This window comes from Buceros rhinoceros, unplaced genomic scaffold (genome assembly GCF_000710305.1).
Source record: "Buceros rhinoceros silvestris isolate BGI_N320 unplaced genomic scaffold, ASM71030v1 scaffold11728, whole genome shotgun sequence".
NCBI lineage: Eukaryota > Metazoa > Chordata > Aves > Bucerotiformes > Bucerotidae > Buceros > Buceros rhinoceros.
In genome coordinates, this window is record NW_010428699.1 from 112,374 (window position 1) to 123,970 (window position 11,597).

Consider the following 11,597-nt stretch of genomic DNA (forward strand, 5'->3'; position numbering starts at 1 on the left):
GGCAATGCGGGAGTAGTGCCTCTTGCCCTAATAGAAGGAGCAGGATTGAAAAACAGTGGCGAGTCCATTGTTTACTCAGATGATCTTGATCTGCCAACATGATAAAAATTATTTGATGATATTTTTGCTTTTAGTGAGCAGGCTAGCCAGTATGTACATGTCCTAAAGAAGCGAGACAAGAGTAGTACCAAAAAGAAAATAAATATCATATCTTGACTCTCCTAATTCAAATGACATGACTCTCCATAGATGGACAATGGTGGTACTAATCTAGCCCTCAGGAAATAACTATTCATATCTTAAAGCTATCAGAGTTAGAAAAGCAGCAAGGTCAGGACCAGAACAGCTGTCATTTACAGAGACTGGGGGGGAAATGGAGTTGAAATGAAGACTTTTCAAATAACTGGCATTCTAGCAACTAAGCTTGCAGCATTTATGTTCACCAAAGTCACCAAATAAACAAATTCGGAAAGAGAAATAAGCCAAGAGGTTTTAGAAATTACATACTGCTAGTGAACTATACTTTGGTAATACTCCTAACTCGTAAATATTCCTTCAATCTAGTGATTTTTTTTTCATTTACATAGATATGGAGCACATTAATGAGAGAAATAAAAAGAATGGATTGCAGCAGTGTATTATTTTATGATACTATTTTAATCACTACAAGAATAACTCAGCATCAATATATCTGGAAAAAATAATTTACCACAATAACTCAAACTGGAAATACAACTTTTTCAGAAAAGCCATAACGAGAAATGTATTTCTTGTCTGATGGAGAGGTAAGGAGGGAAGATGTATTTTGAAATAGAATAAACAATGACCACTGAGGAAAAACATAATAGACACTAAAGGCCATTAAGCTAATTTACCTAACAAACTCCAGAAATTAAAATCTATCAAGCATTTGGATTAATGAAGGCCAGGTATGAATTATTTCACACTACACCCACATTTCAGATGCATATGAAATTTTTACCTTATTGAATCACTAAGTGCAGTTGTATAAGAAATGTTCTCTGCTGACCTCAATAGATTTCACTCAACTTTCAGACTGAAGAAGAAAAACCCATGAGGACGCAAATGCACGAGCTCAGGATTCATTTTCTTATAGCTTTCTCCTCTCCAAACAACATACTCTCTTAGATGCTTACTTGTTCCTGGTCGGGCATCAGAAACATCCACCAGTGGTCCTGTAGCTTGGGACACGGACTGGTAATGTACTGTGTGGGTGACAGTCAGTGACTTCTGCTTAGATGTCTCTCCAAAGTCAGCATCAGTGAGCAGAACCGTTGATCTGTCATCTGTAAGCAAAAAACCCCAATCTGATGATGAGTAACAAACTTCGGGTTTGCCGTCATAAGATGTTTATAGCAAATCCCCAGACATATTCTCAGCTGTGCATCACCACTGACAGTGGCAGCTCCCTCTTCTCTGCAGGACTGAAGATGGCTTTGAAGCGTGTACCACAGCTTGGGAGCCTCTGGGTTTAAACTCAAAGTTCATACAAAACTAAAGAATAAGTGTTGTTTTCATGTCTGTCTTTGTGATTTCACCTTAGAGATGTGCAACTGCGACAGACTATCAAGCATCCTTCCAAAAAGCTAATTTGTGTGTAATTATTTTTGGCCCTAACTCCTGCTTTCCCATCTTTTGAACACTACTCTCTTCTCCTTTGTTTTCAGAGAGCTCAGGTGAGCTTTCCAACAACATATTCAATGTATTTCTTTTGTTAACATAATTAGTAATGTCCTCAAGTGAAGTCACCCATGTCTTCCCAAAAGGAAGTCATGAGGTAATGTTGCTCACTAACCCTCTACCAGTCAGCCTTTTCTTTGGAGACGAAATATTGCAGAACGGATGGCCATGATTCAAGACTGTCCTTAGGGAGCTGCTTATTGTTGAGCACATGAGTGCAGTAGTGAAGACAATGGGAATATACTGGCAGGGCACCTACGTATCTTTAAGTCCAGTGTTTTGCTGTTCTGGAAGCTAAGGTGTAAGACCTACCAGCTCTCTCTGCAACAAACCTCACTAGTCCAGGTTTAAAAAAGAAGCTTTATGTTAGTTATGTAAGTGTCTCTTAACATAGCCAGTCCAGCTGACTATGCGCTTTACCAAAGCTGCAAAAAAGAGGTGCAAGGTAAAGCCTGACCTCGGGCAGAACTGGAAGAAAAATAGGTGTGCTGACCTTTGTTGCTGTATGGATCTGCTGCCTATTGCTTCCGCATGGGTTAGGATGTATTCACCAAATTTCTACACAGACCTCGATCCCTGCAGAAAGCCGATGCTATATACACTATATACAGCATTACTACTTCTTCTTCTTCTTTTTTTTTTTTTTCCAGTTTTGAGCTCTATATTGTATTTCACTTCAAAGATGAATCTGGTCCACTTGATCATGGAAGGTTTAACAGCAATAAAATAAATCTTCCGCTGACTTTGTGCTTGCAGAACAACTATTTTCATGCTATCAGACTTTCTTCTGCATTTTTTACAGTTTTTTTAAATCCGTTCTTAATAGCCACAAGAAGTTCCTGCCATGCTACGCTATATAGATTTGCATTGTGTGTTTCTAAGGGGACTGGCGGCAGTGGGGCTTCTGTGCATTTGCTAGTCAGCAGAGGTTAATCCACTTCTTCAAAGCATTCCTGTGTTGGGTATTTTTAAACTGACAAGACACCATTAAAGTGAACAGTTCTGAACAATAACATAACTAGCGTTTTTTACCCAAAGAAGGCCATAAACAGAATGAGCATTATGAAGTCAAATTACTCTGTGTCTGGCAAAAGATGAGCTCTTATTCAGGCTGGGAATAAAGCCCTTTGGCAGTAAATTATGTCACAGACTTCCAAAGCGCCTGCTTATTCTGAGTGCTGTGTGGAGATCTGGCTTTTACCAAGGCGCTGATCGCATTGCTGCGGTTGAGGCCCTAATGACACCTCCACTATAACCCCCTATTGCTCAGCAACTGTAACTCAAAAGTAAAAACTGTCTTTAGGAGGAAGCCTGGCACAAAAGACTGCAGCACAAAGGCAAACTTTGGGAAGCTCAAGTCAGGACTAAAAAAGTCTGTATTTCAGGTGAAGCATAGGTGTCCTCTTCAAATCTGCAGTGCAAACTGTGATATGTTCTGAGGCCAACCCCCACGCCAGACTGACAAGTGTGACAGGGTGCAGGGTTAAAGCAGCTTGTCCCTCCCCGGAGTGGGCATGGACAGGAGATGCAGAGATGCCGCTCCCAGCTTGCCAAGCTTCCCTCTCTGGCCAAACCTTCCCTGGGATGCTGTTAAACTCTCAGCAATCACAGGCTTCCTCTACACAGTTTTTCATCAAAAACCGTCAGAAGTCTAACAAGATCAGTCATTTTGGAGGGTCTTGTCACAGTGTGTTCCCATACAGACAGGAGATCAGGTTGTGTTTTTATTCTGTTGAGATTTCAGACATCTTGTGTTTAAACTGTTTGGAAAAAAACCCCAACACCAAACAATTCTATTCTTCATGACAGTTCAGCTATGTGCCAGCCACATGAGAAACCTCGTTTTCTGTTGTGTTTTCGGTGAAAGAGTTTAGGTTTGAATTTGGCATAGATACACAAAAGCTGAAAACGGATCAAAATGTTGAAATATCATTTGCTATGAACAGGTGGATATAATATGTAATGTGTAAGTTTTAGAAGTTGGCTGTTGCAAATTTTTAAATACTGGTATTGCAGTTTCAGAATTTCATTTTCCTTATAAGTAATGCCAGTGATCCAACCACCTAGTCAAAGCCAAAAGAGAAATCAAAAAGAAAATCATAAAACCGCCAGTCTTCATTTGCATTTTCTTCAAGCGGCTCTTTCTACCAGTTTCGTTTTCCTAATGCCCTGCATTATTTTAAATATTGTACTGAGAGTGCTTGAAGTGGAAAGTGATTCAAAGGGGAGAAAAAAAATAATTTCAGTTTTCATATGTGGCAAATTACTTTGTAGCTCCTTTTTCTTGATGTGTTCAGTGGGGGAAATGTGTGGAGTTGAGGAAGTCCTCCTAAAGTGCCTGTTAAATTAACCGGTGAGAACACGCCCATCAAGAGTTTACCAATGGTCTCCATCGTGTCCCTCTCCTCAATCAGAAGCTGTGCTCTGGGAATGTCTATGTGCATCCTCAGTGTTTGCTGCTGCTTGTTAAGTGTATCTGATGTCCTGGTGTTCTTGCTAAAAACAAAAGAGAAGAGAACACATTAGCATGCAGCCTAAATGAAAAGATACTTGCAAAAACTTCCTCGTTTTAAATCTGTCCAGCTCAAATAAAACATAATTAAACCATAATCAGCATAAATACTTGTACGTCTTATTTTGCTCTCTTCAAAACAAGTGCACAGTATTAATTTATTGCACACAACAAGCGGTTAGATGAATGCACAGAGCTAAGGAATTTGGTCTATTCTTTTTCAGTAGGAAACTCTTGAAAATTTTATATAGTTTTCTTCAAGTGTTTTCATGTAATGAAATCAGTAAAAACATTGGCATGTTGGACCTTTTCTTTCATTCCTCATGAATATGAGTAAAGGAACACACAGCTGATCAAACGGGTTGGTAGGAAAATGATGTCTTGAGTAATTTCTAATTGCTTTTTGAACTTTCCATTGTTTTTCATTAGATAAATTCCAAATATCACTAGAATTGATAAATGAAAAAGAAAATTAATAACTAAGGATTCCATTAAGAAGTTGCATAAAATAAATAAAGGGTTTAGTCATATCGATGTTCCAAGACTAAAATTGCAAATCTTGTTTGCATTCATGGATTATTTCTAATTGATTGATGCAATATTCTAAAAAAGAACATAAACCAATTATTCTATCATCATGCAAATTGAAACAATTTCATTTTGAAGTTTGTGTACCAGAAAATGACTTCTTAAATGAGCTGTCTACCAAAAGCAAATGAAAATGGATAGTGAAACTGAGTGCTACAATAACTTCTATTATAGAGCTTGCACTGAGAAACCTTCTGACTGCCCTAAAAACGCAGGAACTTTCTGCCCTTCTAGATGTAATTACTGTTTGGAGGAGAGGAAACATTTGCAAATTCTTCTTTATGCAGAGCAGCTGAGGAAAGTTGAGACAAATCACTCAGTAGTGTGATCCAAGTGCTCACACTTTAAAGAGCTTTAAAATCTAAGAGGAAGCTCATTTTCTAGTGTAAAATAGCTGTAGATCACTCAGTTTAATTCTCCTTTGGCAGTGAATTATTGTTGTTAATGGAACCAGCAGAGGACTATTAAGCTGCTTGATGATACGCTCATGTCTGCTCTGAGTGTGGGCCTCTGCACAGGAGATTAATGCATGTGTGATGAGCCCACATCTCTAGACAATTTGCCTTAACTTTCTGCTGTGTTTCCATGTGAGCAAGACCTGACTGTTGCATTTTTGGAGGTTCTCCTAGAAGTCCTTTTTAGGAGGCATTTCCTTGTCATGTGGTCAGTAATTCTGCTCCAAACCCAAGAGTGAGATCAGCGAGACAGACAGGTACACTTCTCTGGATGTTTTTCATCTTCTGGCTTTCCCTGCGCTTGTTGTTTCCAGCATTAACACTATATGCATCTCAGACTTTAATGTCCCTGTCTTCACTTGCGTGGTTAGGTGGTACTGTTGCCATCATGTACAGATGGATAGCTGAAATACATTCAAACAGCCTACTACTAATGCCTCGTTTAATCATTATGGAAGCAAAATATCAGAAGAGCTACCCAAAGGCTGCCAGACTTTTCTCCACGTATAATCAGTGGAAAAAAGCAGTCAGTGTCTTATTAAGCACATAAATTTACAAAGACATTTAGGATCCCAAAATGCAGATAAATTCCACACTGATGTTCTCAAAGTCTCTGCAAGGTCTCTGCATGAATTAGATTCCACTCTCCTATTGGTTTTCACTCAAGTTGTTGAAATGTTAAAAGAATCAGAGATTAAAATATTATCTGCATGCCAAATATGCTTGAATTCATGCCCTTAAAAAGTCAGACTACTCTGGGCTTGTCCAAGATTGTAGAGAAAACCTGTGATCAAGTAGGAAACTGAATCTCTGAGGTCCAAGTTCAATTAATAATCAGTAATCCGGTAGTTATAGGATACATGCAATCAGATACATATAGAATCTGTGCAATACATGACTGAGCCTAACAAACGCATCCCTGCACCCCTTCTCAGCTCATCAGGGACACTGGAGACAAAGGGATCAAATCAGATATCTGCCTTGGAGAATGCAGACTCCAGGGTCCCAGTGAGAGATAGAAATTCTTCTGCTCTATATTCCCACTATTGCCAAGTACTCAGTGGAACAGAAATTATTGTTTGGACCACAGGGAACAGGAGGGCAGTTCCTCAGGTTTGCGGTTATATTGTTCACCTGCCAAGAGAAAATTCTGAGTTCCATTCTTGGCTTCAGAGGTAGCTTCATGCAAAGTATGTGGACAGTCCTTCAAGCCAGCACTGGAACACAGGCCTCTCTATATTCAGGAAAATTCCCTGCTATGCTCGAGAGGTACACCTTGTTTTGTGTGATCTCTCACATCCCCCATAGTGGTTTAATTAATTCTCCCGTATGCAGCAGCATGGTGACATGACATGCCCAAAGACAGAACAGGAAATAGTCAGTAGCAAGGGAGTTACTTCTGTTATCTCTTTCTGGCTCAAGGAATTTTGTATTATTTTCTGCAGACCACAATAGCTTAACTTCCAGGTTATAAAAATCTTACACACCAACAGCAATTAAGTGCCTCTAGGACTTGACAGTGAAGCAAAGATTTTTAGGATTGCAATTTTTCAAGTTTGGTTTTCCTAAACTAGGAAAATTTGGGCATCCAAGTATTATAATGGTCTGGTGGATGAAGAGTCCAATGATTAATTCTTTACAGGGAGAAAACATATTCACCTATATTTTCCTTAACATACAGACATAAAATCCCTGAACTTAAACATGTGCTATGGCTATTCTTTACCTGTCAGACCTTGTATAATACAATTCATTCCCTCTAGTTCAATGCGTCTCTGGCCTCCAAATTGTTGGAGACTGGGACTCTGTTGGGGAACTGGTCAGTATGCACTTGCTGCAGTCTTTTAGTCTACCAAGGTGTCAGCTTTTGGACATTATGAAAGACAGATACTTGGGTATGTGGGCTTTCCGGTCTGACTGAGTACAGCTTTTGTGTACAGTCTGTGGATAAAAGGACCTTTCTCCAGAGGGGAAGCATAATGTATAAGGTATTTTGAAGGAGTGTGCACTGTTAAAAGAATACCCCCTTTTAAACGATCTTTTTGTATCTTTAAAAAAAAAATACTTGAGTGACTGAAAATATCTGTATGCACATCAGAGGGTTAAACCTATAAAACTAGTTATATAAAGGGATTAAATATGGTGCTATGTAAACCCAAGTCATTCTGGGTCATTGGCAGAGAGTCAGGCTACCTCACGGTTTCCTGATGTCTAAGCTGGTTGCTGTAAAAACATATGGAAAACTACATCTTGTAAGTAATCAGCATAACAGAGGAATATTTGGGGAGAAAATATTCCTCACTTTGTGTTCAAAATTAGAAAGCTCAGCTGATTGCTATAGTGATTCACAGTGAATTTTTACAAAGAAGTTGGCTGGACTGAGGCTTTCAACCAAAAAAAAAAACCATTAAAAAGCTGTGATTGTGCAGCAGCAGGGATTTTTATTTGCAAGTTTAAGGCGTCAGCAACAAGTTGTGCAGATCCCATTAAACTGCTAACTTCTGGGGCTTATCCTGCTCCCCAGACATTCGACTTACACAGCCAAAGCCAGCAATTTTCAAAGCAGACTAAAGCTCCATTGTTAATCCGCTTTACACACTCTCAGAAAAATATCCTCGAAGAGAAAGATACACAAAGCTCTCTCTATTCCTCACACCTTACTAGATGTGAAAAGGGAATAATCTTTTCTGCTCTCTGTCCAATACCTAAACAGCAAAGTGCAACCTACTGCATACTCTCTTTCTTGATATTCGCATCATAGCAGATCTTGATGAAACATGAAAGATACAAGATATCAAGAGCTTTGATTATTAACATACTAAATCTTCAGGAACATCTACTGATTGTGGGTAGCTAAGGTTTTTACTGGAGGTATTTCACAGGTACATCACAACTGACAGAGTGCTTAGCTTGTGGAAAGCAAGCTTGCCTAAAGAGCATCACTTTGAGAACTCCAAGTTTGACATGTGTGCAAATAGAGGCCTGTATATCCTATGTCCTCTAAAGTCCTGTTTTAATAGTCATTTGCCCTTGTTCACACTTTTAGAGAAGAAATATAAAATACTATTATTTAATAAAAACAAGATCATTTGTTAATAAATGAGATGGGAGAAACCTACTTGATTATCATATCGCAAAGCTGGTGAAAGGAAAAGCAAAAAGAAATGGTGGCAGATGAATTACCTAGAAAAACAGCTCTGAACTAAAGGCTGAGAAGGAACCCGACTGCTCTCTGAGTGCATCAGTTGGGGTGGGTAAAAGAAGGTTGACACTGGCAGAGGAAAAAATGGGTGAAAACTGAGCACTTACACTGGCAGTTCTGAGAAAGTTTTCTAAGCTTCAGAGGAGTGAAACTCTGAAGCGGCCTTGCAGAGGTGCTGGCAAGACTAATGATGCTAAAACCAGGGCTAAGGAAGAGGTTTACCAGTTTTGCAGAGGTGTTATGTGTGGTTGTTACTGGGACTGAAGATCTTCAGGGAACAGACTTTGTGCATATGCTAATCTCTGCTGTTTTCTGGGAAACCAAAGAATATCAGAGCAGGTCTTCCTGAAGTTGCTCAAACCTGCGATCTGCTGTTAGCAGGGTTTTCTAGCTGACAGATGGGAAGGGTGTGAGCTGACCTGCATGACCAGTCTTGTTAACATCGGTGGTATTATTTAGATGCATTTGCAGACTGATGGCATAGAGCTGAGTTTACACTAAAACCACCTGTCACCGTGTCTTTGCTAAGTATATTCTTACAATAGTAGGTGAAATTTATCACAGGTGAGAAAGTTTCAAGCACAGTTCATTTGGTAAAATATCCATGACATTTTCAATTTTGTTGCCTAAAAATAAAAATATTTTCTAGCAACCCAAAACTCATTTGAGCTTAAAAATAATCCCTTGGTGATCCCATTTTCAAACATATGCATCAGTTTTAAAGTTCAATATTTTCCCCAGACGAAAAAACCAAACATTGAAGATATGAAATTTCCATCTTTGAAAGAATTGTGGTTCCAGAATAGTCATTCTGTTGCAATTCAACAACTGAATTAGATTTCTGGACGCCAAGCTGATGGAACAGAACTGAAAAATAATAAATGTATTTACCTGCACTTCTACACCTTTGGGTATAAACAGCTAGAAGTAGTGAATTACATAAATAAAACTGTGAAGTTTAGAGATATTTGCATGCAGGCAATTACTGCCTTCAATCATATGATCTCTGAAAAGCAATTACTTTGATACATATCTTGAAAGTGTTTTTCTGAATAGGAAAAATGTCCGAAGGGACCTACATAACTTCTATAATTTAATCTACTAACACAAGAGTTCTCTGTTTTTTACCAATGTATTCTCTCACAGATAGCACCCACAAATTCTTTTTTTTCTCACATTTCTAACCAACAATGTGTTCTAGTTCTTAACAGTCAGATGATGTGTTTTGAAAAAAAGATTTAGAAATTGAAGGCTTACTTCTTTGTTTGTCCCTATAACAATTTTGCAATATAATGCCATATTTGACAGACATTTTTAAATTCAAAATTATTAAATCTATTCTTACCTCATGAGCATTTCAGCCAAACTCTTTGCATCTAGAAGAAAATAAAAGAAATGTAATCACAAATGAAAATCTATTTGATAGATGATGGATTTATAGGAAATACATGATCTGAATCAGCCATGTGCAAGACTACTGTTGTTTCTCAGATCAGTGGCAAGAATAAAATAATCTCTAAAAGTTACTACTTCTGCTGAAACTGTATTTCTGCCCCAGACATCATCCCTGCTTAGTTCCTCAGTAGCGCCAAAGATGCGTAGAGAAGTACAAGCTACCATGGGCTTAACTAGAAGAAACTGCAGAAACATATTAGAAGTAAGAACAGTTCAACAAATGATGGGGAACTCTGTTCCTTCATGCCATGGTTAGCAAGTGAACAGGTCAGGAAGACAGAAATGTTGACACCCATCTCCGGGCAGAAGCAAAACCCAAGCTGTACGGCAGTTGCCAACCTGCCTTTTCCAAACCAAACCTGACTGCGTGGAGGTCTGAGCAAGGGAGGACTCCAAGGAATCAACTGGTTGGTTGCTCTCAAATATGAATGTTTTTCCACCAGCAATAGTTCAAAACTGGGTCTATGCAACGAAACAAGAAGTGGCTTATTCCCACATGGATTAGCCCTGCAAATTGCGGCACTGCTGAAGAAGAAATACTTCTATTGTTGTCATTGTTGTTAATCCTATGGGGATATGTCTATTCCAGCATTTATTAGATCAAAAGATACAGCCGAAGGCTGGTTCATCCAGTGTTCTTTAGGTAGCTTTCTGTAAAACTTCATCAAGATAATATATTAATTTCTGTAGTATTATTCAGCAAAAATAGACAGCTGTGCTTTTTTCTCCTGCAGTCTGATGCTAAACTCTCTTAAAAATGCTGACTCCAGAGTCCTTCAGTATATCACACAGCAACAAGGCAGCCTTCTGTGCAAGAAAATGAAGCAAATTTAAGAGAACAATTCCAAGTTCTAAGTCTTCAAGCAGCTCTCCTATTACGTGAAACATTAAATTTCTTCTTTTATCTGTCGCTTGTAACACTACCAGCACATGCCAAGACATTTACTGAATCTGTCTTTGTTTTCTCCATCTCACCTTTTCTATTCCTTATTCACCTCTCGGGTCTCCTACCCTTACATCAATTTCCTTGCTTGTGAACCTGTTAAATATCCTGCCTTTAAAATTTAGAGGATGCAAGCAGAAACAAATCACCGTCTTAATGCATTGCTCTCTCTACATTCATATTAATCTTTAAAAGGAATGGTCAAAGGGCTCTTTTTCTTCTGAAAAATCTCAGCAAAATCCCTTCCATCCTCCTTATACATTCTGTTTCTCTGACACTGAGCCAGCTTGCCCGTCTTAGCCTTTATTTCTCACCTGCTGCTGGAGAAGCTGGAATTCTGTGCTTTCTCTAGATCTGTTTGCTCCGCTCCTTTATTTTTAACCTTCCTCCACCCCTTTTCAGCACAAAGTATAGCAGATTCCTGGTGGAGGGAAGGACTCTTCATCTGACATGTCCCATCTAATTGAAATAATGCTCCATTTAGGCACTCAGACTTCCTATTTTTCACTTTTTTGGGGGATTGCCTTTTCCTTTTAACCCTCTTGTACTACACAGTAGATGACAATGTCTTTATCATTAGTGATAAACAAAATTACCACTCCTGCTGCTCCCAAATGATGTCAGAGAGAGTTTTACTACTGAATTCTAAGGACCCAAGAAGGGACCCATTTTTTCTGAAGAATTAAAAAAAAAAAAAAAAAGGAAAAAAAAAAAAAGAAAAACTCTGGTACAAACTCATGG

At 38.7% G+C, this 11,597-nt stretch overlaps 1 protein-coding gene across 1 annotated transcript in view; it reads right to left on the reverse strand.

Moving 5' to 3' along the window:
• LOC104498930 (Down syndrome cell adhesion molecule) overlaps nt 1-11,597 on the reverse strand; it is a gene marked incomplete at its 5' end in the record, with an annotated part of 63,485 nt that overhangs the window by 26,827 nt on the left and 25,061 nt on the right. Inside the window, 3 exons of the mRNA XM_010142370.1 lie at nt 1,158-1,307; nt 4,082-4,197; nt 9,804-9,834. Coding sequence (XP_010140672.1) covers nt 1,158-1,307; nt 4,082-4,197; nt 9,804-9,834 — 297 coding nt within the window. The remainder of the gene's footprint in view (nt 1-1,157; nt 1,308-4,081; nt 4,198-9,803; nt 9,835-11,597) is intronic.